This window comes from Letharia lupina, assembly GCF_014066315.1.
Source record: "Letharia lupina isolate WasteWater1 chromosome Unknown contig_2, whole genome shotgun sequence".
NCBI classification, from domain to species: Eukaryota; Fungi; Ascomycota; class Lecanoromycetes; order Lecanorales; family Parmeliaceae; genus Letharia; species Letharia lupina.
In genome coordinates, this window is record NW_023502971.1 from 839,790 (window position 1) to 863,736 (window position 23,947).

At 51.1% G+C, this 23,947-nt stretch overlaps 9 protein-coding genes across 9 annotated transcripts; 4 read left to right on the forward strand and 5 right to left on the reverse strand.

Moving 5' to 3' along the window:
- Nucleotides 1–187: 187 nt before the first annotated feature.
- Nucleotides 188–3,072, reverse strand: HO133_004341 (uncharacterized protein; the record flags this gene model as incomplete). The annotated part of the gene is made up of 2 exons (XM_037295259.1): nt 188–1,005; nt 1,065–3,072. 2 exons carry the CDS (start codon nt 3,070–3,072, stop codon nt 188–190), a joined length of 2,826 nt encoding a protein of 941 aa, XP_037157260.1.
- A 182-nt stretch (nt 3,073–3,254) lies between these two features.
- On the forward strand, nt 3,255–8,623 carry HO133_004342 (uncharacterized protein; the record flags this gene model as incomplete). The annotated part of the gene is made up of 7 exons (XM_037295260.1): nt 3,255–3,339; nt 3,392–4,855; nt 5,102–5,115; nt 5,174–5,540; nt 5,595–6,314; nt 6,368–7,558; nt 7,611–8,623. 7 exons carry the CDS (start codon nt 3,255–3,257, stop codon nt 8,621–8,623), a joined length of 4,854 nt encoding a protein of 1,617 aa, XP_037157261.1.
- A 676-nt stretch (nt 8,624–9,299) lies between these two features.
- HO133_004343 (uncharacterized protein) lies at nt 9,300–11,386 on the reverse strand (the record flags this gene model as incomplete). The annotated part of the gene is made up of 8 exons (XM_037295261.1): nt 9,300–10,174; nt 10,223–10,338; nt 10,393–10,582; nt 10,635–10,706; nt 10,763–10,829; nt 10,884–11,128; nt 11,187–11,212; nt 11,268–11,386. 8 exons carry the CDS (start codon nt 11,384–11,386, stop codon nt 9,300–9,302), a joined length of 1,710 nt encoding a protein of 569 aa, XP_037157262.1.
- Nucleotides 11,387–13,967: 2,581 nt separating this feature from the next.
- HO133_004344 (uncharacterized protein) lies at nt 13,968–15,016 on the forward strand (the record flags this gene model as incomplete). Its single annotated transcript, XM_037295262.1, has 2 exons — nt 13,968–14,371; nt 14,428–15,016. The coding sequence occupies 2 exons, from the start codon at nt 13,968–13,970 to the stop codon at nt 15,014–15,016; spliced, it is 993 nt and encodes a 330-aa protein (XP_037157263.1).
- Nucleotides 15,017–15,417: 401 nt separating this feature from the next.
- HO133_004345 (uncharacterized protein) lies at nt 15,418–16,028 on the reverse strand (the record flags this gene model as incomplete). Its single annotated transcript, XM_037295263.1, has 3 exons — nt 15,418–15,684; nt 15,807–15,907; nt 15,992–16,028. The coding sequence occupies 3 exons, from the start codon at nt 16,026–16,028 to the stop codon at nt 15,418–15,420; spliced, it is 405 nt and encodes a 134-aa protein (XP_037157264.1).
- A 1,376-nt stretch (nt 16,029–17,404) lies between these two features.
- On the reverse strand, nt 17,405–18,827 carry HO133_004346 (uncharacterized protein; the record flags this gene model as incomplete). The annotated part of the gene is made up of 6 exons (XM_037295264.1): nt 17,405–17,496; nt 17,549–17,734; nt 17,790–17,959; nt 18,014–18,267; nt 18,317–18,481; nt 18,534–18,827. 6 exons carry the CDS (start codon nt 18,825–18,827, stop codon nt 17,405–17,407), a joined length of 1,161 nt encoding a protein of 386 aa, XP_037157265.1.
- Nucleotides 18,828–19,535: 708 nt separating this feature from the next.
- On the forward strand, nt 19,536–20,103 carry HO133_004347 (uncharacterized protein; the record flags this gene model as incomplete). The annotated part of the gene is made up of 2 exons (XM_037295265.1): nt 19,536–19,616; nt 19,681–20,103. The coding sequence occupies 2 exons, from the start codon at nt 19,536–19,538 to the stop codon at nt 20,101–20,103; spliced, it is 504 nt and encodes a 167-aa protein (XP_037157266.1).
- Nucleotides 20,104–20,199: 96 nt separating this feature from the next.
- Nucleotides 20,200–21,616, forward strand: HO133_004348 (uncharacterized protein; the record flags this gene model as incomplete). The annotated part of the gene is made up of 4 exons (XM_037295266.1): nt 20,200–20,293; nt 20,364–20,747; nt 20,803–21,152; nt 21,251–21,616. 4 exons carry the CDS (start codon nt 20,200–20,202, stop codon nt 21,614–21,616), a joined length of 1,194 nt encoding a protein of 397 aa, XP_037157267.1.
- A 399-nt stretch (nt 21,617–22,015) lies between these two features.
- HO133_004349 (uncharacterized protein) lies at nt 22,016–23,295 on the reverse strand (the record flags this gene model as incomplete). Its single annotated transcript, XM_037295267.1, has 2 exons — nt 22,016–23,133; nt 23,202–23,295. 2 exons carry the CDS (start codon nt 23,293–23,295, stop codon nt 22,016–22,018), a joined length of 1,212 nt encoding a protein of 403 aa, XP_037157268.1.
- Nucleotides 23,296–23,947: the final 652 nt, after the last annotated feature.

Here is a 23,947-nt window from a genome sequence, read left to right on the forward strand (position 1 = left end):
GGGGCCGCAACCATGTGATTGAAGGATTCAGAAAGCCCAACTCATCGCACGTCCTGAATTGAACGGATAGAAACCATTATCTGCAGAATCGCGGTGGTATGCTGCTATTTGACTCTCGGAAGCGGTACTTGGCCGATACCGGAGATCAATCAATGGTCAACAAGTACAGAGAGTGTAATCACCTGTTTTAGAGATAGGACAGCTCGTCCTCACTGAAGTCGTCAACCGCTGTCCATATTGAGGAGAAAGAATCGGAGACGATCTCTTTCTTAACCTTCCTTAACGGCGATCGAGCTGCCGCAAGCCTCTTACTCAGTGCATGAGAACCAGACTCGACGATGTCAGATTCTGTGGCCTCCTCGATCTGCTTCCGCACTGGGGTCGCTACCCCTGGAGTCACGCGCAAAGGCTGCGAATCAGGATCTAAGTTGATACTCTGGATGACATTCTTGGGCTGCTTCCTTGTTGAAGTAGCGGCGCCTGGAGTCATGCGCAAAGATTGTGACTCGGTGTCCAAGATGATAGGCTTGGTCGCTTCTCTCCCGAGTTCTTGCACTGGAGTAGCTACAGCAGGTGTTACGCTCAGAGGCTGCGAGTCAGCGATTTCAGGGCCCAGAGAAGACCTGACATCGTTGAGGACGAACGCTGCTGAAGCCGCATACTGGCTCTCTGCTGCAGCAACCGAAGGCGACTTAGTGGGAGTGCGGATCGCAAGAATCTCATGATCAGGCAAACCCGGGCATAACTCTGCGGGTGCGTTCTCCACTGTAGCAGAAAGCCGTCTGATGAAAGCACGGTCCGTAGTCTCCGTGGTGGCCAAAGGCGATTTAATTTGGGGATGGCTCAACGGACTTTCTTTGGTATCTCCACTCTTTCTGTTCACGTTGCTTGTTGCAGACAATGGAATCACAACTTGGACAATCTGTCTTTTGGCAGTAGTTTTGCTGGTTGCTTCGACGTTGGGCTCATGGTATTCACTTGGTTTGCCATGGTTAGGTGGCTGTGCTGAACTGATTGAAAATAAATTCGTCGGTCCAGTCTTCTGTGGTCCTTCTGTCGTTGACCTTTTTTTCTGGATATTGTTTTCTGCCTCAGAAATCGACTCTTCTTGCTGTGATGCGGATTGGCTTGTTCTAAGTCGTTGGAGAAAACTTGAAGTTTCCATTGCCATAGTACTCCGAGGCTGTATTTTTGGGGGGGAAAAAAGCCTTCACTGTACTTGTCTGCGCCCTCAACATTGGGCTTAGCCTTGATAGACATGGTCGGAGAAGATACCCGAGCTTCGCAGCCGTTCTCGGAGACGACTTCGAGTCCTTGGTCCGGAAGCATGACTACATCGTCTTCGATTTCGAATGGCTTTGAAAGGCTATATGACTGATCTGTACCGGCATAAGTCTCGTTTGGGTTCGACTGAGATGCAAACTCAGCTATCTTGCAACCACCATCCACGTGACGAGCAATGTGAGATGTTCGACGAGCGGATGCCTCTGGCGAGTTAATGCTTTTGGTTCTTCGCGTTCCCTCCTGGTCTCTGTATATTGAGCTTTGGTCAGAGCGATTGTGCACCTTTCCAACTGGATGGTGGTGGTCACTGGTCCTGGCAGAAGGCTCACTGGCGTCGTCCAGTGATTCGCCCACTGTGAAATTCTCTTTTATCTCGCGATCCCTCACGCTCGAGAACGGCTCACCCATCGTGTATCGAATGTGAGCTCCACCATCATCAGAAATCAAAATCGATTCGTCCACAGTGTAGCCAATGGGTTTCCCATGGTTACGCCCAATTTGATACTGAGAAGTCATGCGGTGATCTCCAAGTTGTTCCATAGGCTTGCTCAAGCTCCGAACAAAATTCCCCTCTTCTAAAAAGCCTTTATTTGATTGCTGCTGGACGTTCTGCGGTTTTTTGGCTCTCGAAAAAGTATCGTGATCATACGGCTCTGGGCGGATTTTATCAGGACCCAGAGAATTTATGTTAGGAGACAAGCTGGGAAGCGGTATTCTGCGCCCCAATATCTTAGGCAACTGACGCTTTGAGCTCGCCTTACCATGGGTGATCATGTAGGTCCAGTGAGATGCAATAGAGCTACGCTGCCGCTCTGGAAAGTAGGATTCCATGGCCGCACCCGATAGATTCGTTGTAGTCTTTAGATGAATCAAAAGCTCTTCTTCCTCCTGCGTCCATTTGACTATCCTCCGGGCAGCGGGCTCCGAGTTACTCAAATCGAAAACCGGTTCGTCGGCACTGTTCTCTTGACCGCGTGCAAACGATAGTGATCGCTGACTTACTGAGTTGGCACTATCGTGTCTCCGCCGTGGAGGTTTCTTAGCCTCGGGTGTCCATAGCGAAATACCTGCTCGCTCATCGTCGGAATACTCTCGCATATTATCAACGCTGGTCAGTCCAACTTTATCTCTCTCCCTCTTGAGTATGGCAATGTTCGGCAAGGGCGGTGCTCTCCATGCTGGCTCGATATTTGGCTCGTCTGCGAAAGCGGGCTTGTCCTTGAGGAGACACGAGGTCTCCTGAGCACTTAATCTATCCTTTCTGTGTGATGCCCACTCAATATCGCTGCTTGCCAACTCATCCTCATCGTCATCTGAAGGGATTGAGACTGCTCTCCTAGACTTCTTGCCTAATTGGTGTAGGTGGGACTCAGCTGGGACATCGCCCATAAGACTGTCGGCGTCAAAATCCGACTGCCCTGAAGCTTCTGATTCCTCCATGGCAGCTGTGTCTCCTGCCTTGGATGATTTCAGAGCTGCAAAATGTTCCTCGCGGTACTCGATCAAAGAGTGGTCGTCTTCGTCATCGGCCACCTCTTCGGATGAGTATTCGGCGTCCCCTGCATCTCTCTCATTGGTCATACCGAGAATATGACCATTGTCGACCACAATTTCCCCTGTCTCCATATCTATCTCATCGCCTATGCCATCAAAATCTTTCCCATATTTGTCAAATATCGATTCGAAGATCGATTTCAATCGGAAGTCATTCTGAGCTCTCCGCGCATGAAGGTCGATTTCTGGGTAGCTGTTTCCTGAAAAGCGCCGCCTTTTGAACGGTGGCTCCATGCTCTTGTTGCAAGTTCCCTGTTAGCAAGAGCAAGTTATTGTTGTCAGAAGCCAGTAGCTAATTTGTTTTGATGATAACGTGTTAGTCGCGTGCAGTGTAAATACCGAGGGGTTGCGCGTGTATCGGCCTATTTTCGGCCTCTAAACAAGAAGTCAGCGTTCAGCAGAGCCAACCCATCGAGATGAACTGCCAAAAATGCCGAACACCTCTGAAGCTCGATAGCTCGCTGCAATACCTCAATCCGGCAGCTTTCGACCTGTTGGTAGGTATGTAGCCAAACAGCACTGCTTTTGCGCACAAAAACTGAATGGTTCACAGGATCAACAGGCCATTCCAATGATCAGGCAACCAGTACATCTCGGGTACCATACCCTCACGAACGCAAGGATCTCTACAATCAGGTAACCCAAGATGCGACATCTCCAGTGTTCAAAAGGGCCATTCCTGCTGCTCGGCAGGCGTTCGGCCCCCAACCTGCGGTGGCTGCATCAACGAAAGCCGGCTTGAAGGACAACCCGGCCATGTCCTTCGTGATGCTTACAGACTCGCAAGTCGTTCCTCCACAACATACGTTGGATGGTAACGAGGAAACGCGGAAGAAGCAGGGATCAAGAGTAGCGCACAGTGCTGCAAATGAAGCCTCCAACGAGCCAAAGCAAACACTGTCTCACCAGATCGAGTCGACCACTCGACTCTTCGAGATTCTCTCGTCCCACTCTGACATAGATCACCCTGTTTGTGCTGAGTGTACCGATCTACTTCTGTCACAGCTTCAGAGTCGTCTTTCCGCGTCTACCAAAGAACGGGACGCCTATATTACTTTCCTAAAAACCATCAACAACACCATTCCGTCTTCATCCGAGATCTCAAAAGCTCAAGCGTCTCTTACTTCATCCAAAGCCGCCGAAGCGAAGGCGTTTTCCGAGCTCTTGGCTCTTGAAAAGGAGAAAGCAGCCCTGGACGACGAGGTCGCGACCTTAGAAGCCGAATCTCTCGCCCTGGATGAGGAGGAGCAGGCTTTCTGGCGCTCCAGGAATGCGTTTGCACTGACCTTGTCCACCCTCCAAGACGATCGTGATGCCCTCAATGCTGCTTACGATCATGATGCTCAGCAGCTGGAGCGCCTCGAATTAACAAACGTCTACAATGACACGTTTTGCATTTACCACGACGGGCCCTTTGCTACAATCAATGGTCTGCGCCTCGGGCGTCTTCCGCCTCAGCTAAACGTAGATTGGTCTGAGATCAACGCTGCATGGGGCACAGCTGCTTTACTTCTTGCGACAGTGGCCGAAAAGCTAGGATTCACTTTTCGAGGCTACAGGATCAAACCCATGGGCAGTACCTCGAGGATTGAGAAAATAGAACAGGGAAGCTCTGCTTCGAGGCAATCAACTTCCGGCAGAGTGACCAATTTCGCTTCCAACCCCAACACGCACCAAGAACCTCAGCAACCCAAAATCACCGCACTTGACCTGTTCTCGTCTGGCGATCTTCCTCTAGGCAGGATGCTGCTCCATCGCCGCCTCGACGCAGGCATGGTTGCCTTCCTTGAATGTTTGCGTCAGCTTTGTGACTTTGTTGAGCAATCCTCCCACCGAATTCCCCACAATTCCAACTTGCCTGTCATTGACAGAGGTTCGCCTGCGAGTGATGCAAAGGTAGCGAAGCTGAAGGTACCATATTCCATCACAAAGGACAAGATCGGGGACCCAGAAAAGCCTGATCTGATCGCAAGTATCAAGCTTGGAGTCAGTCAGGATGAGGCATGGACTAGGGCGTGTAAGTATACGCTGACCTGCTGCAAATTTTTGCTGGCATGTGCAAGTAATGTGGGCTGGGTTGGTCAGAGGATGTGAAGGAGTCTCAAGAATCATCGGAAAGGAATTTGCCACAGAATATGTGATTTCTGAATGTACATACAACACAAGCGCCTCCGATCTTCTTTCTCTATGTGCCTATGTCTAAGCCCAGGGGCCAGCAAGGTCGGGTTGTTAGATGCCAGCCAGGATAATTGAAATTACCGAGACGCGCTTGGCGCGGTAAAGCTCGTACGCCATATGCTCTTGAGCCTTGAGACTCTTGACTCATTTGAAATAGAATACATATATCCTCCGCACCAAGTATTGGACCCTCGGTCTGGCAACCTCTTCCCTCCGTCTACCCTCGTCTTCAATCATAAAGATACTTCACCGGGCGCTGTGGAGGCGCGCTCGAACGATGTCCTCCAAGTCCCCTCCTCCAATAGCGAACGGCCTTACGGCCGCGCCCAAAGATCCCGAGAAAGAACGAAAGAAGGCCGAAAAGATTCAAAAGTATAACGAGAAGAAGGCGAAGGCGAAGGCTGCCAATGCACAAGCTATACAAGGCCCTTCGAAAACCATGGCCAAAAAAGCCAAGCAGGATACTTCCATGGATGAACCTTTACCGCCCTACATAGAAAAGACACCGCCCGGGGACAAGAAGAGTAAGTGGTCGCATATGCGCAGGTGACAGGACTCTCCAACTGAGTTTCTACTAGTTTTGCAATCACTGCATGATCCTCATCACTTGAACTACATCCCTAAGGTGGTAGAATCCGGATGGTACGACTGGTGGGAGAAGGAAGGCTACTTCAAGCCTGAGTTTGAGCCCGATGGCAAAGTGAAAGAGAAAGGCTACTTCGTCATTCCGGAACCTCCACCAAACGTAACTGGAGCTCTACACATGGGCCACGCTCTCCCTAACGCTTTGCAAGATAGCCTAATAAGATGGAACCGAATGCGAGGGCTAACGACACTGTGGCTGCCCGGCTGTGACCATGCCGGCATTTCTACTCAGACAGTGGTCGAAAAGATGCTGATGAGGCGAGAAGGAAAGACGAGGCATGACCTTGGCAGAAAAGCGCTGGTAGAGAGGATATGGGATTGGAAAGAAGAGTACCATCGCAATATCAACGGAGTGCTTCGGCGCATGGGTGGTTCCTTCGACTGGACGAGGGAAGCCTTCACTATGAATGCAACCTTCTCAGCTGCTGTAACGGAAACTTTCGTAACGCTACACGAAGAAGGTCTCATCTACCGGGCTAATAGATTGGTCAATTGGTGTACTGCGCTTAATACGACGCTCTCCAACCTTGAAGTAGATAACTTAGAGTTGAAAAGTCGGACGATGCTCGATATACCAGGGTATAAGAAGAAGATCGAGTTCGGGGTAATCACTCATTTTCTTTATCAAATTGAGGGAAGCGAGGAGACCATAGGTACATGTATATTGGGGTAATCCGCTGGTTTCCGTTTGCTAATCCTCCACTAGAAGTGGCTACGACGCGGCCTGAGACCATACTTGGTGATACTGGCATTGCAGTGCATCCCAAAGACGAGCGATACAAGCATTTGGTGGGGAAGTGCGCGACACACCCCTTCCTTGGACGACCGATACCCATCGTCGCAGATGAATACGCGGATCCAGAAAAAGGAACGGGTGCAGTGAAAATCACACCAGCTCATGACTTCAACGACTTTGAAGTTGGACGTAGGAACGGTCTAGAATTCATCAATATACTTAACGATGATGGTACTCTTAATGACAACGCAGGAGACTTTCAAGGTATGAAGCGGTTCGATGCAAGGTATAAGACCATCGAAGCTCTCAAAGCCAAAGGGCTTTACGTCAAATGGGAAGACAACGAGATGAAGGTACCCAGATGTCAAAAGTCGAAGGACGTCATCGAGCCTCTCATGAAGCCACAATGGTGGTTGAAGATGAAAGACGGGTTGGCACCTGCGGCGATCAAGGCTGTAAGAAACGGCCAGATCAAGATCCGACCAGAGTCCGCAGAGAAGAACTATTACTCGTGGATGGAAAACATCAATGATTGGTGTTTGTCGAGACAATTATGGTGGGGTCATCAAGCTCCAGCATACTTCATCAACATTGAGAACGAGACTGGTGATGGGAGTGACGGAGAGCTATGGATCACTGGGAGGACAGAAGAAGCGGCAGAGGAGAAAGCGAAGGCTAAATTTCCTAATAAGAAGTTCACACTTACGAGGGATCCGGACGTTCTCGACACGTGGTTCTCTTCTGGTCTATGGCCATTCGCGACATTAGGCTGGCCTAACAAGACCCACGATTTGGAGACTCTTTATCCTACATCTGTGCTTGAAACCGGCTGGGACATCCTTTTCTTCTGGGTGGCTAGAATGATCATGTTTGGCATCAAAATGACGGGGCAAATTCCTTTCCGGGAAGTTTACTGCCATTCCCTAGTCAGAGATTCGGAGGGTAGGAAAATGTCGAAATCCCTGGGGAACGTTATTGATCCTCTCGATGTGATGGAGGGTATCTCGCTTTCTAGTTTGCATGAAAAGCTAGAAGCGGGAAATCTTGATCCAACAGAGGTCGAGAAGGCCAGGAAGACCCAAAAGACAACGTTTCCGGATGGAATACCAGAATGTGGCGCAGACGCTTTACGATTTTCTTTGGTCAATTACACAACCGGAGGTAAGACATCTGCATCTACTGATCAGGGGTAGACTCATCTAATCTTCACCAGGCGGTGATATCAACTTCGATATAAAGGTCATGCAAGGCTACCGCAAGTTTTGTAATAAGATCTACCAAGCCACTAAATACGTTCTTGGCAAACTCGACTCCTCCTTCATCCCCCAAGGGCTGCCCACTAAAACCGGCCAAGAATCGCTTGCAGAGCTGTGGATCCTGCACAAACTTAACACCGCCGCCGCAGAGATTCACACAGCGTTCACCCAACGGGAGTTTTCCCAAGCAACCTCGATCACCTATCAGTACTGGTATAACCACCTTTGTGATGTGTACATTGAGAATTCTAAGGCTATACTACAAGCTGGTACTGCTTCGGAGCAAGAATCGGCCAAACAAACCCTTTACACTGCCCTTGAAGGCGGGCTCACGATGATCCATCCTTTCATGCCCTTCCTGACCGAAGAACTCTGGCAGCGCCTACCCCGTCGTCCTGAAGATAAGACACCTTCCATCGTCAAAGCAGCCTACCCGCAATATAACGCCGAGCTCGACGACAGAGATTCCGAAGAAGCCTACGAGCTTATCATGTCCGTCGCGAAAGCTATACGCCAACTAGCAGCCGAGTACTTCATCAAGGACTGCGCAACCACCCACATCCAACTATTCACCCCTTCCACCCTCTCAACCTGCGAATCACAAATCGCGGCCATCAAGTCGTTGAGCGGAAAAGCTATGCTGGGCGAGAATGCATCCATCTCCATCCTCTCGGCCACCGACTCGAAACCGGCTGGTTGCGTTGTGCAATCCGTTTCTGCTTCCGCGGCCGTATTTTTACTCGTCAAGGGCCGTATAGATATTGACGCTGAGATCAAAAAGGGGAAAGAGAAATTAGCGGCTGCGCAAGAAGGAATGGAGAAGAAGAAGAAGATAGTCGGAGGCGAGGGGTGGGAGAAGATGAGAGAGGACGCCCAGGAGACGGAGAGGAGGAAGTTGGCGAATGCGGAGCAGGAGGTCAAGGTGCTGGAAGGGAGCGTGGAGCAGTTTGAAAGACTGAGGTTGGAATGAGGATGGGTTCCGATAGGCGAAGAAGAGGACGAAAAGAAGGCGACTGGTTTGAAGTGGGCAAGAGGAGATAGAGAGCAAGAAAGGAGAGGGGTAGATGCAAGGTCAACCTTGTGTCCATCAATATACACAGATGACGATGCCTTGCGTTCGAGAAGTACGTCCGAAGGACTGTGCACATTTGCAAGAAGGGCTCCCCCTCCTCGATCCAGATCCTCGTTTCTGAATCTCATCGACCCATCCAAGGCTAAGCCATCTCGTTGAATGATCAAAGATATGAGCGTAAGGCGCATCAAGACCTGATCGACAGACAGAGTTGACAGACGCTGATGTCGAGAATCAAGAACCCACAACGGCGGCCCCCGAAGCTCGGACCTTTTGTGTCGTTTCTAGGCATCTGGCTCGATTGTATAGACATCTCAACAGATATCTAGGAAACCGCATTGTTGATTTATCGACTGATCGATCGCTCGCAGAGAATATATAAATCTACTCTATTGGTATCTATCATATGCGTTTTGTCCGCAACACAACAAAAAGCGGGATTCTGTAATCATACACCCAAACCTTTTCAAACATCGTGGTACGCCTCGAAATACCCTCGGCACCTAGAAACATTTGCCGCCTCACTCTCCCATACGATTTCTCCCGCGAATGGCGCAGCACGCCAACAACACTCCTATTTTGACCCAGCCTTCAGCCTCGTTGTAGCGTAGGCCGCGCCCACCGCGCTAATTGCACCAATGAATAGACAAACTGCAATAGCATTCGGGCCATCAGCTGCCTTTGCCACATCCTCCTCTCCCAGATCCTCATGTAGTTCCGGACTCTTGCCCGGTTCGAGGATGGAAAAAACAATCATGCTTATGAACGTGCCTACAAATTGCGGCAAAGTGGTGAAAAGATTCAAAATGCCGAGATATATACCGGCTGTTTCGCCGGTTGAGGAGTCACCGCCGGACGAATCGTCGTCTCGGTCGAGATGATTGAGGCGTAAGAATGTTGGTGAAGGCGCAGGCGAGGAGAAGTCGTCGTTGGAGTTGGAGAGGCGGCGGTAGGAGGAGCCGTTTGCGAGCATAGTCGAAGGCGTAGTAAGGCGGTTTATCTCCACCCCCATAAAGGCGAAGGGTGCCCAGCAGGCCAAGGCCCAGGGGATACCGCAGATACTCACGATAATTGTAGCCATTTGCAAGCTTCGCACAAAAGGAGCCATACACATGGCACCTGCGAAGATGATGTGGCTAACTTGCCAGGCGGTCAAGAGGTCGGGCTTGTATTTGTTGAGTGCAGTGACTATGGGAGCGAAAGGTCCTAGGAAGGCCGGCGGCCGCGGGGTGAACGGTCGAGAGCGGGAGGTATCCGGGGATTGAACGACGAAGGGTAGGAGGATGGACGCGATGAAAGTGATGATGGAAAAGACAACGAGGGACAGGGAGCCAACACGGCCAACGTCGCCGAGGGCGTCTTTGGAGGCGGAGGCATTGGTTTCGGGGTGGTAGCGGAAGTAGACTTCACCGACCCAGGTGGTGGAGTAGAAGAGGAAAGGGAACCAGCCTGTAGATGTAAGTCCTGCTGTTCGTGGGAAAGGGGGGATTTCGTTACCGATCCATGCCCAGAATTGGACCCAGCAGATTGCTTGTATCCGGTCTGGTAGGTGCATGGTAGTCTTCAAGATTTTGCTTATCATCTTCACTGCCCCTGTCTTGGCACCGTCGTCCCTGCAAGCGTGGTTAGACGCCAAAGCACATCCACTATTGGGAAGACAGCACTACCTTGCTGAGATCAAAACCCGCTCTTCAACAGCCCAAGACGTGATGGCTATGGCAAGGAGAAAAGTAAAAGCAGCAATCACGGTCAATTGCTTGAACTGAGAGTCCCCCAAAACATTTCCGAAAATGCTAACAAGATCCAAGGTTCCAGCGCCATAGCCTATGAGATGGCCAATAGCAATCATCCTGCTTGCTTAAAGATCTCAATATTAGTGTACTCTCGAAGGCAGGGAAGCAGCGCGTACCCCAGGCAGAACCAAGCTGCTGCTTTGCAATTGGGAGAGTGTCGACGATGAGACTTCGACATGAAGACTGGACTGGATTGTCACATGAGCTGTGCGATCTGTCTGTTCTATGCGAGCACAGCACCAACCTGCATTGATAGCAAAATCCACGGCGTAGATACTAAGGACAGCCAGGGCGATCGTGCATGACCTCGCCTGTTACCCATCATAAGCTGGAGGCCCCAGAGTACACAAATTCCAGTCACCAACCGTTTCCGGCTCCCTTACAAACAGCCGCACTATCTCCCCAGTCCACCCTAGTACCAACAGACAGACAGCCACGATCAGAGATCCCCCAATCATGAATGGTCTCCGTCTCCCCCATTTCGATCTCGAGTTGTCTGCCAGCACTCCCACCACCGGCTGCATGATCAGTCCTGATAAAGGTCCCGCGATCCATACCAGCGATGTTCGACTCTTAGTGAGGCCGAGTTGGAGGAGGTAAGGGGTGCAATCTGTCAATTGGCTCAGTGAAGCTGCTTCTTGTGTCGTCGTGGAAGAGGAAAGTCTTACAGGTCATCTCAATGCCCCAAGTAAACCTATACAGGGCTCGTAAGCTTTCGGGTGGGCCATCTGTAGCAAAGGCGCACTCACTGTAAGCCGACCAGACTGAACGTCAACAGTGCCATTCGAATGGACTCTGTCGAGCCTTTGATTGATGGGGTGCCGGCCCATGATGCCGCCTGAGGCATTGCCTCTTCGATCTTTCTCATATGGGTTCCTAGGTGTCATCTAGGCCATTTGAACGTGGATTATTGCTAGTTGCATGGATCGTTATGCAGGGTGACACAATGCGCTTGCTGATGGACCAGATCCTGGTTGTGGGCAGACAGGCAATTGGACGTCCTTCCGTCCTCAGTTGAAGCTTGATTAAAATTGGTATACAATCAACTTACACAGGCGTCAATTATGTGGTCTCATCATTATTTCGATTTCCAACATACATAGGTGTCTCGGCTTTTGTTCTCAGCCTCCAAGGCTGGAAACATGAAACCGCCTATCTAAATTTATGAAACCTGGCATAAACTAATACACTTTTCTTGGCGGATCTATGCCATATCTCTATACCTCGAAAGTTCTTAGAAGAATCAATCAATAATAGCTTCTTGACTTGCAGTAAGATAGAGTTCGATCGTCAATAGAACCTCGGCTGTACTATTATCAACTGAATACGCATCCTCAAAGTAGGTACGTTACAATCGATCTAGTACCAAAATCTAGATGTCAAGTCTCCATGCCCGCGGCAAGATTTAGCTGTTGGGTATGAAATCTGAGAAGGCAGGAGCGAATTACGGGTGTTGAAGGCCCAGTTGATATTCCCAAGGATAAGCGGCAGTCAGTACGGAGGTAGCCCTATATCTAACCATTGAATCAAAGCATTGGTCCCACTTCGCGAATGTCTTGAGCTAAGTCCACAATCCCCATTTACTGTGAAAGCTTTGAGCAAGGTTTAGTCCCTGGTTTTAGAGTGGTGAGAAATGACCACCGCCATAGAGTCACGGTCTCTGTGTGCACGTGCTGCTTGCTAAAGCGCAAGACGGATTGCAGCCAAAATGGGTTTTTTCTTCCGTTGTTGCAGGATTGTGGCTTGATCGACGGCCGCTGGATAGGGCAGGAGAACATGCCTGAGAACAGGGAGACGATTGCTGAACGAAAGAATTGACCTGCCAAGAACATTGATGAGAGCAGTGTTGCCCTGCGATACAACAGGGTCATGACCCCGTCCCTGAAGAAACTTCAGAATCCACAGAGTGGTGAATGAAAAATTGGAGTGGGCTATTGGAGGTGATGAAAGAAACAGCTTGGCAAGGACTGGCGTTCTTTCTCTGTGGGGCACGTCTAGCATCGGCGCTCTACAGCACCAGACCGAGCAGAGCCGGAATCCCAGTAAACAGTTTCCGCGCACGAAGCTTCGACGTCCCCAGAAGCCTTCTGGACAATACCTACACCATGCTGAGAATCGGTCCTCTGGGTTTCGGGTTGAGATCGGAAAATTGAAAGTGGGGGGGAGATACTTAGCCAATAGAAGACGTTACCAAGAAGGTGAAGAACAAGACGGCCGGAAGATCCAGACAGCTGCAGGCTAAGTGTCACGCAGAGAAAAACCCTCATGATGATTGATGGGTGGATGTTGAAATCTCTAGGTAAGTACAGCAGAATCACTGGGCTGTGGATACCATGGAAATTGAAGGACTGGAAATGGACTTTGTTTTGAAACAAGTCGATGCCAAGAGCAGTAGCGCCTTGCGCCAAGAATAAGGCTGTGTTTCAAGCTTCGTGCTTTTCTACCTACGCAGACTCGCAGAGCATCTTGCCCAATTCTTTGGAAATCATTCAGAGGGAAGTGGGCTGCACGGCCATGCAGAATGGTAGAAGTGCTCTCACTTTCTAGGCTTGCTTATTACCGTGGTCATTTCAGCTCTCATGTTGGGTTTCTCCTCCTTGCTCGATGCTGTTTTGCTCAGACCGTGGTCCTGCACCCCTGCAGCAATGCTACATCCACCGACTATAGGGGGAACATAAAGCCGGAAGAGTCATGTTCTGGCTTACCGCTTACCGTGCCAATGAGCTTCCCCTCTCACCGCTGCCAGCCATATATGCATCGGCCGTAGCTGTTTGATGTTCAACCCGGAAATGCTCGGCTTGGCAAGATTACCTTAACATCTACCTGCAGCAATATTGCATCGGTAGGCTGCATCTCCCCACCTTCTGCATGATGCAGGCAGGCACAATGCAACGTCCCTTTTCCAGAGTTGATACCGCGAGCCTGCGACAAGTCGCTGCCGAATCCCCACAGGCGATGAGGTCTCGTGGGCAAGTGCCTTTCTTTGGTGCTTTTGCAGATGAATCTGTTTCAATCGCTCGTAAAGGCCCAAGTAAGACTGCGAGACACGTGCGGGTCGAAGTGACCTCTATGCCTTCATGACAGCGAAGAGACACGTTTGTCTCGATTACTTGGCACATTCACAACCTGTCAACGAGGACCATGAGACTCAATATGATATGGGCACACCCCTCAAAGAAGCAAGAGAACCCAGGTCATTTAATTCTAGATTAGACTCTCATCTCCGGCCTCATCATTTCCCAACTTTCCCCTCACGGAAGAAGCTCTCCTTTTGAGGGGTAGTGACAATGCTCCAGTGTGAAGTCTTTCCAAGAGGGTATATAATATAATCCTGCGTCCTCATTTTCCTCAACCTACATTACACATTTCGCGGACGGTGTCTTCAAACATTTGCATCTTACCACAGTCCTTCAGCTCATAAATATCAAAAAGTCACACACTCATTCACGATGCACTTCTTGACCTTCCTATTGACGCTCGGCTTCGCCCTGTCCGGTGTCCAATCTATCCCGGCCCCCTCCCAACCCTTCCCTGAGGTCGATCGTGCCTCGAATCCTCTCAACGCAGCTCGTGCCCTTCCGAGCGGTGACCTATACCCACCCCAGCCCCCAGGAGCTGGCCCGGGCAAGCGTGGACTTCTCTATAACACCGAGTCCAATGTTGAGTGGAGCAACTTCTACGTCGAGAGTCCCTATGTCACGTACGGGAGCAATGGGGATGTCATACGTGGCGATGAGATCAACGCCTGGTTCTCATACGTTCCCACCATTACCGTCGATGCCAAGCTGGAGAACAGCGACTGGAACGACACCGTCCCAATCTTGATCGAGGGTGGAACCAAAGCGATGTTCGCGTAAGTGCTCCCAACATTCAACAGAACCTCTCCATCTCTGCTGACCAGGTATACAGTTCGAACGAACCCGACAACCCATCGCAAGCTAACCTCACCCCAGCCCAATGTGTCACTGTCTACAAGAGGTTCATGCAGCCCTACTACGGCACCGTCCAACTCGGCACTCCGGCAGTCACCAACGGTGGAGGTCAGGCAGGCTTGACCTACCTCGACGACTTTGTCCGCCTATGCACCGGTTGTGCTTACAACTTTGTGAACGTGCACTTCTTCGTCGACCGGTCCGAGATGAGCGTCACTCAGTACATTGAAGCGCTGACGACCTACATCGACGTCACCGTACCAGCAATCCAGGCCAAACACGCGCCGCTGGTCGGACTACCGATCGCCGTCGGCGAGGTGGGTATCCCTTCACTCAAAATCTCCCCCCGCTCGCACCACCGACTGACATCCTCCCAGTTCTGGCTCACGGGCGCTTCGGAGGCCGAAGCCGGAGCGCTGATGGACGAGCTCCTCCCCTGGCTCGACGGCAACGCCAACGTCCTGTTCTACCAAGCCTGCGGCGGCTTGTTCGAGGGCGGATTCGTCGACGCTGCCGGGACGGGACTCACGCCGGCCGGAACGGCCTACGGCGGGCTGGCCCTTTGAGCGGTGATGGTGCAGGGGTCGTGTGGAAGCAGGTTGCTGGACGACTGATTGATTCATACATGCACGCATGCGGGAAAGAGGCTCCGCTCTGTATTCTGACGCGACTAGGGTGAGGGTTGATACCCACGTAGTTGCGGAAAAGTAGAACAATGAAAACGATTCCCTTTGCAACCATGATCGACCTGAACCCTCCATGAACGAATTCCCCCAACAATCCTTGCGTGACCGACTCTCCGGGAGACGATGTTGAAACACTGGACGGATGCAGGCGAGATTGTAGATACAACAATCGCGCACGTATTATGGGGAAAGTCTAATTAAACACAATCATCAAAACGGAAATGGGGAATCTCTCAAAGCAAATCAACCCTCGCATCCCCGCTCCCCCAACCCCCCTCCCCTCACCCCCTCACACCCCCACCTTCCCCACCCCCCTCCTTCTTCCCGCCCCCAAAAAGATGCTTCGCCTTCTCCTTCAACCCCTCATGCTCATGCCCCGCCGGGCGATCCCGGTGCACGTTGCCTTCGCCGCCCCTACCGGTGTGGAAGTTCTCATACGCGGGCTCGGGCCGCATCGCCGTCTCGGGCACCACGTCGTCGTCGCCGGGCATCGCGCTGCCCTTGCGGGGTTTGAGGCTGGGGGATTCCATGTTGCCGGCGCCGCCTCGCTACACGTGCGCGGGGATACTGGTCAGATGGATAGGGTTGCGGGCGGTGGATGCGGGAGGTGGTGGTGGTGGTGGTGTGTTTGGAGGAGAAAGTGGGGGTTGGGGGGGGGAGGGGGACGTACGCCGGAGGAGTAGGGCCCGTCGCCTTGGTCGCCGAGGGCGCCCTCGCGGACGATTTCGCCGTCCGTGTAGGCTTTTTCGTCGTGCTCGATGTTGCCGGCTCCTGGGGTGGAGGGATGGGTTAGCGATTGTCAAGCGTGAAAGGGTGGTCAAAGAAAGGGGCTCGGGTTTGTAAGGGGGTTGTTACCGCCGCGGCCGTGGGAGACTATTGGCTCAGAAGACATTGTGTGATGTTTGGGTTTGGCTTTCTGATGGGGATCTCAGTGTACCGAGGAGAAATTAGTAAGTGATTTGTAAATGTGAATGGTGGATTGCTGGAATGTAATACCTGGAAGAGTAAGGCGCTGGTTTTTTTATCTTTAACTGCAGGTTTGGTTGGAGTGAAAAGAGTGGAAACTTGATACTTTCTCCATTGAAGTCTTCATTTACCAGAACCATGACGTCGGGACAGTGGTGGGGCAGTCTCGGGATGATGTAATTAGATAGGGTTTGCAGTGACAGATGATCTCCTGCTAAGATATTAAGATATCGATATCGAAATTACGGTTAAATTTATCGAATTTCACTTCGATAATGTAGTTAATTAAAATGGATCATCATTAGTAATTATAATTTTTAGTATTGACCGTGGGCAAATCCAAAGAGGGGGGGCGGAGCTAGCCCCGTGGCCGGACAGCCAGACAGCCTACAGGCCGCCCAATGCTAATAAGACAAGTAGTGTAGCTAAAGATGAAAGAACAAGGTTCTGATTCCAGAGCAGGTAGGAATACAAGAATACTGGGTCCGAGGAGTGCTCAAATATGACTTTGCATTGCTTTTTTGTGAGGGCACTGACGCCTCTCACTGCCGCTCCTTTACCGCGAGGTTATATGATGAGTAGGAGAGTGCTGATAGACAATCATTACTGACTTTGATTGGACTAAGCAGTCCGTTTACCAAATGGCGATTGTGTGCATGATACTGTGCAGTAGTAACGATATACTGAGATCGTGCAAATTCTGTACATTACTCACTCCTAGCTGGACGGATTCTAGGACTATTATGCTCGTCCAATTGAGCACGTAGTACATCAAGTGTTTACGTCTCGGTGTTCGTGAAATGTGGTTGAGTCGGGAGTCTGGCTCAAGGTCCCTCTAGTAAGGACGCGAGCAAGGAGGTGTTTAAGACTGTGGATATTGTCTGTATCGACCGTGATAGTCGAGAGTGGTAGATGCGAGGTGCGCTTGCTTGTGAGACGAGAATTGCCGAGACCGGTACGCGCGAAGCGTGAAGCGTGAAGCGGCCTGCATCAGACTAAGGAAAGCTGACTATGAAATCCTCAGGGCCACTAAACCGTGCTCCGTGGGCGGCGCGCACCTGGTTGCTGATCCGGAATGAGTCCAGGGCGCATTTTCTGTCTTCTCGGGGCTTGGCGCTAGGCGCATGGGAAATTCTGTTGGATTTGATACTATGTATCACCGAAGAGCAACAAACACGGCTTCAGCGATACCATATACACTACATACATGCGCCACACACCCTTGAAGTTCAAGCTTGTAGGGTCGGAAGCCTTCGAAATGCGCACAAGCTCCTCCTATGTACCCTTTTTCCAACTCGACATCTAGAGGTTTGCGGTCTGTTTAGGCGGTGGAGCGGCGCCTCCTGTGGTTGGGAGACCCATGAAGATCTTGAAGCTATCGTAGATACCCCATTCTGATCACCCTGTTAGCATACGTAGAGACCGTCGATTCGAGAATAGACTTACGCAAGGATGTCAATGTGCCTATCATGAAGATTCTTAGCACGAGACCGTTCCAGAGGCCCCCAAATCCGATATCCTTGTAAATGCGGCCCGTGGCAGCTCCGAAGGCCTCTCCAGGCTGGCGATTTGCGTTGAGCTTGCTCACCATGACATCTGCTGGATGAGACACGATGGCACAGAGAATACCAGCTGAAAAGTGTCAGCCATCAATGAAATTCACTCAAATGTTGAGTATCAGGCATACCAGCATAGCCTCCAGCGAAAGAGACAGCGGTCTGTGTCCCTCTGCCGTAATCTGACTTCTTACCGGGCATATAGCCATATATCATCTCAACGATTGTCTCGAAAGAGGCGAATTTCATCATGGTGTACGGGATTTGACGGCCCCATAGAGGATACAGACCTTTGTAAAGCCTGTCGAGCCAAATTAGCAAAATCTTAAATATCAAGTTCAGGCCTTATGCTCACCCTGCGGTGCCCTCCTTAGCAGTGATTGTTGAAATTCCGCTGAAAGTCCCAGAGGCAAAGGGAGGAATGGTGGTCTGCATTCGCACCTTCACAGCCTCAAATGGACAAAGTGCTATATCAGCAATGAATTCGGCCGAAGCGCTGGCGGTGAGGTACAGCGAGGTCTTGTATTTGTAGGCGTTTTGTTCTCCAGCAAGATCAGAGTAGAACTTCTTGAAAAACTCGTATCCGCCGTACTTGAATGCACCTTGCGCCTGGATCCGATGAGTACAGTCATTCTTGTACCTCTTTAGAAAAGCATACCGAATAGCCAAAGAACGTTGGGCCCCACCCAGTGAAAATGCCACGAAGACCCTCCGCTCGACCAATCTTGCCCCAAGCCTCAAAATTGCCCTTGTACATCTTCGAGTCGACCTGACGACGGCATTTGACCAGGTCCAATGGGGTTACGGCAGTATGGGTCAACCCCTGCCTTACTCGTGAGCTACCAACCCTGTGCTGGCGTTTCGGCTATACCCACACAGGCAACAAGACCTCCGAAAATGCAAGCAGCGTAATACTTGGCTGAGTAGAGCTCTATCTGCCCTGTTTTTGCTTGTGCTGCTGCGCTAGCTTTCTTGATCTCCCTTTGGGCTTCTTCACTCAAGGCATTGGCCTTGCTTTTAGCATCTTCGGTGACGCTCCATATTGAGAATTGGGGTCTTGCAGTTTTTATCTGCGAAGATTTGGGGGTCGACTCCTGCGATCTGGTAGTCGTCAATGGGTGTCTGCAGGAGAAGACCTCATTAATATCGCTCGAGGTGGGGAAAAGCATGATAACCCTGCTACTTTCAGCATATGCAGCCCATCGATGTCTTTTTTCGTTCCTAACTCACAATTTCGCAGATACCCAACTTCGCAGCAGTTTCTCGATTTGCCAATGGCAAAACAAAGGTTTGAGGCTTCCTGGAAGAAAGGAAGGTGGGACAGCTTGGCCAACAGCACTAAACCTTTGACGTAGGATCACCGGCAGGGGTCATTGATCGAGACTAGCAATATCTATTTCGAGAAAAACAGCAATACCTTACAGGCGGGTATGCTCTTGTTTATATAAAGTACAGAGATTGCATGGAGACCAAACCCTCCAGGATCCTCCAGGGTGGTTCCGAGTCTTTCCGAGTGCGTGATATAGACCGCACTGGGGCCGAGATGTAAAGCTGAGTAAATCAATAATGATGAGACATACACTCAAACTTTCATATTCATGATTCGTTTTATGATTCGTATTATCAGCGATGAAGAGCAAGTTTTACACTCGCAATTCGGGATCAAAATTTGTCATTTTGGAGTTACACAATATGATAGAAATTCACCTACCCCTCGTACGTTGAGGGATGCTTCCACCCACGATTAAAAATCAAGCGAGGCAATTACCCGACAAATTCCCTCATACAATAATTGGACGTCGACATTCCCTTGCTTTAGGCTCTGGAATATGCATCGGTGACTACGGAGGCGCAGCTGAGCAGCAGCTTTGTTGACCATGGCCTCCATCGTCCAGGCACATAATCTTGCGCCATCCCAGCCCCTAGCCACTTCTCAATGGGCACATAAGTATCGTGGGGTATGTTTGCCTCGGTCCTGGAATCGCAGTGATCACTGCAGCTATAGAATTGATATGCGGTCAGGCTACGGTAGAAGACCTCGACCCACCTCCCGCACTCTCCTCGAAACCAACAGACTCCATCTCCGCCGCTCTCATGAATGCATACGAACGCGACTACACCCATCTCACAGTCGTCTCTGAAGACACCCGTGCTCTGTTAGGCTACCTCAACATCCCTCGGTTGAAAGAATTGTTGAAGAATGGCACAGTCAAGGACTCCGACTACGTCGAAAAAGCTATGCAGAAATTTCAACGGAAAGGCAACGTCTACAAGGTCATCACCATGGACACACCGCTGGAGGAGCTGGAAGCGTTCTTCAACGGAGGAGTCAATGAAAATGGACCGCAAGACTTTGCGGTGGTGACGGATGGGAGTAGAAGATTCGTGCTTGGTGTGGCTACGAAAAGTGATTTGGAGGAGTTTGTGAAGAGGAGACCTGCATGAACAGCGAGGGGAGTGCTAGGATGAGCTATGCATATTTCACGAAGTCATATGAGGCTCGAAGAGCCTCATGCATCTGGAGGCGTCTGATACCATGGTATGGCGTGGAAGAACTGCCTCCTTTCTGAGGCTTCCGGTAGGCATTTCAATTCATTATTCAACTTCGGTAAACCGAACATCGCCGAAGTCTTGGGTGTGTTGCTGCAACATTGTTGAAAGTATTGGCTGCTTGCTTTGACTCCGGACCCTTGAAGTGAAACTAGTCGAACAGAACCTCACCACGAACCCTCAAACATCCAGCATCTTCCCAAAATCTGAACCCAATTGGGCATTGTTCATGGGCTTACTTCCCAACGTCTCGTCGTCTACAACCTACACTATCCCTATCACGTCTACCACATTTAGCGAATTCGCCAGCTACAAGTCCAAACATTCACCGGCTCCATCTCAAACCATGTCTTCTGACGCCGATATGGACTCAGACCCCTCCACTCCTCCAAAATCAAATAATCCACCCTGTATGTTCACAGTCGAACAATTTCAGCTAGCAGCCTCATCCCAAGAAACCGACAGCGAACCCTCCGACGTGTACATCGTGCGTCCCACCGCGATCTGGGACAGTCTCCAGCGCTTCAAAGAGGTTATCAGTACGTACTAGCCCACCCGCCTTCCCTCACCCCCTCACCACCAACGTCCACCCAGTCGAAGACGAACGCTACCGCATGCACGACGTCGTCGCCGCCGCCCGCCACGACCTCCCCAACTCCCCCCTCTGGACCGCCCACGTCCTCGAGATCCGCGGCCACAAACCGTCCGGCCGAGTCTCGATCCGGGTCTTCTGGTTCCACCGACCCGCGCAGCTTCCCCCCTCGCTCCGCCACCCCTACCAAGGCCGCCACGAGCTCCTGGCCTCCAACGCCATGGCCGTCATCGACGCAACGGCCGTGGCCGGCCGGACGGCCGTGTCGCACTGGCGCGAAGCGGACGAGGCCGTGCCGGCCGCGGGTCTTTTCTGGAGGCAGACGTACGACGTCCAGGCGCAGGCGCTGAGCGTACGTGCTGCACGCCGGCCCCCCACGCCCCCTATCCAATCCCCTCATTCTCCAAAAGAAAAAGAAACCAAAAAAAGCTGACACGCCCAAAAAAAAAGCCACTCCACACCCCCTGCCCACCCCCCTGCATCCTGCACCACAACCCCGACGAAACACTAATCAGCTGCCCCTCGCCCCGCTGCGACGCGCGCATGCACAAATCGTGCATCCTCGACGCCACTCGCTCCCGGCTGCAGGCGGAAGCGGAAGCCGAAGCCGGCGGGAAAGGGAAGAAGAAGAAGAAGAAGAAGAAGAAAGCGAAAAAGGGAAAGGAGGGCCCGTCTATGGAAGTGGAATGGATGGACGAGCCCTCCGGGGGCTACGGTGCTCCGGTTACGGAAGGACCGGTGGAGCCAGATGGACGGGGCGGGCATTTTTGGCTGGAGGATGTGTATTGTTTGGGTTGCGGGGGCGTGATGAGGTGAGGGTGTCTTGAGGGTGAGACGTGTTCAGCTGTGAGGTAGTATTCAGGGGTGTGTGACTTCGGTTTGTGCTGAGGGAGCTTCAGCTGCTGCTGAGTGAGGAAGGATTAGGCGGTTCCGGTCTCCTTTCACAAAGTGGCTTATTGAAGGGTTAACCGAACAAGAAATAGCTAGAACATCTGGCTTCTTCCCCGAATGAATCGCTATTCCATTGGCCAAGTACCACTGAGAATGAAGTTTCATTACAAATGCATACAGCGCTACAATACAAGTCATCGCCCAGCAATACTAGTATTGTACACCCTCTACAGGTGACACGGCCCAGAATAACAGAAACGATGCATCGCTCATACCGCTCAAATGCCAGTATACTCATACAAGCTCCTCACTCCAAGGCCTCCATCAAGGCCACCATCTAACCCTCTCATAGCTGGCGATTATCTCCCTCAACCTCTCCTCCGTCAATCTTTCCCTCTCAATTATCCAACCCAGGACCTCTTTCGCCTTTCTAGCGTTCAAGCATAGATTGCTATCTTTCAACAACTCCTTCTCCATGAATGGACTCAGTGGACTCCCTTGGCCGTGATCTATGCCTGCCCTTTTCATCATCTCGGCCCACGGCTGCAGCACATCGTCGTTCACATCATCAACGACGCTGTCGAGATTCATTTTTGCGAAGGAAGATATGAAAGAGCCTTGAAAGCCAGTCCTGATGTTGAAGATGTTGGACACAATGGTTGCAAGCGTTTCCTGCTTGGTATCCCCATTGTCCACAATGTTGAAAGCGCGATCCGCCATGTTGCTCTGCTCTGTTGGAGGGTTTCGCGAGCACCAATCCGCAGCCTTCCAAGCCGCAGAACAGACATCGAGAACGTGCACGGTATTGATCCGCAGTTCCTTGGACCATAACCACTTTAGCTCCTTGTTGAGCTCCTGGTATACCCGTGCTAGACATAGCCCACGAGCAAGAAAACCAACGTCGTATTCACCGTAGACGTGAGCTAAGCGTAGGCAGACGTACTTCAAGCCTTGCTCCCTGGCAAGCCTCTCCAATGCCTCCTCCGCTTGCAATTTTGCTCTGGAGATCTTGAGCCAAGGTCTCAGCTGCGCGGTCTCTGTGCAGCCACCGGAGGATATTGTGGAGGAGTTCGGTGACTTATAGACTATGCCAGTACTGAATTCGATGAAATTCGGCGAAGGTCTTATCTTCGCGATGTGTGTAGCAAGATTCGTAGTAAGAGCTGTAGCACGCAGAGCGTAGATCGAGGGTTCTTGTGAATAGCGTGTCTCCCCTCCGCAGTTGAAGACATAGGAGAAGTGGCGACCTGAGGCAAGCGTGAACATTCGGTCGAGGGAAGTTTCTTTGCTGGCATCCGCCTGCATAAATTTGTCTTCCGAACATGCCTCTGCGAACTCTGGGGGCAGACGGGCCAGTTGTGGCAGGACTTTGTCGACCAGGCGGACCTCGGAAGCCAGGTTGTTGCGGTGGATGTAGAGGGCTAGGAAGCGGCCGATATAACCTGCAATTTGATGAGATCAGCAAAAGGTCGACCTCATTATGGAGCCTTGGGGGAAGGGGGAAGAATACCCAGGCCTCCTACGATCAAGACCGCGGGCCTGTCGTCACTCGGCCCAGCTATGGTGGGGCCTGAAAAGGTGTTGGCTGTGCTTAAGTCTGCCATTGTTGGTTTTAAGTTCCTGAGCAGTGAGACTGATCGATGCCTGCAGACTTCAGCTAGGAAAATGTAGCTGAAGAAGTCAAGCTCTGATCAAGCAAGTAGTATGAGATATGACAAGTGTATGGCGCATGAGCAGGAAGGAGCATTGATTGCTTGAGGAATGTGTCCAAGGAAGAGGGACAGAGAGCTGCAGCTTTATATCAAGCGCGAAGGAAAGGCAGGAGCTCTGAGCTGAGATGATCTGACGAGAAAGGCAAGAGTCCGCAGAGATTGATTGGGCATCAATGGTGTCAGAGAAGCCCCCAAGAAGCTGACAGTGCAGCGAGTAAATTAGACAGTGGCCTTCGATAAGGGCGAGGGATTATTGATCATGCAGTTATGGTCCATGTAACGTCGCTCAGCGCAGGAACTCTGCACCTAGAGAAAAACTGGAGACGTGTACGTTACAGTGTTGGCTTGGGTCGTGTGACTGCTAAGTAAAGCTGGTGTGAAGAATGTTTCAGGTACTGCTGCTAAGGACCTGTAATGAATCTGAAGTAGATGAATAATATGAACAGATAAGTAATGCGAAGATTAGCAAGGGAGCCTCGGGAAATGAGGGATGGGAATTTTTCAGTCGCAAACATGCGTCGAGGCAGAAACATATGGCATCATT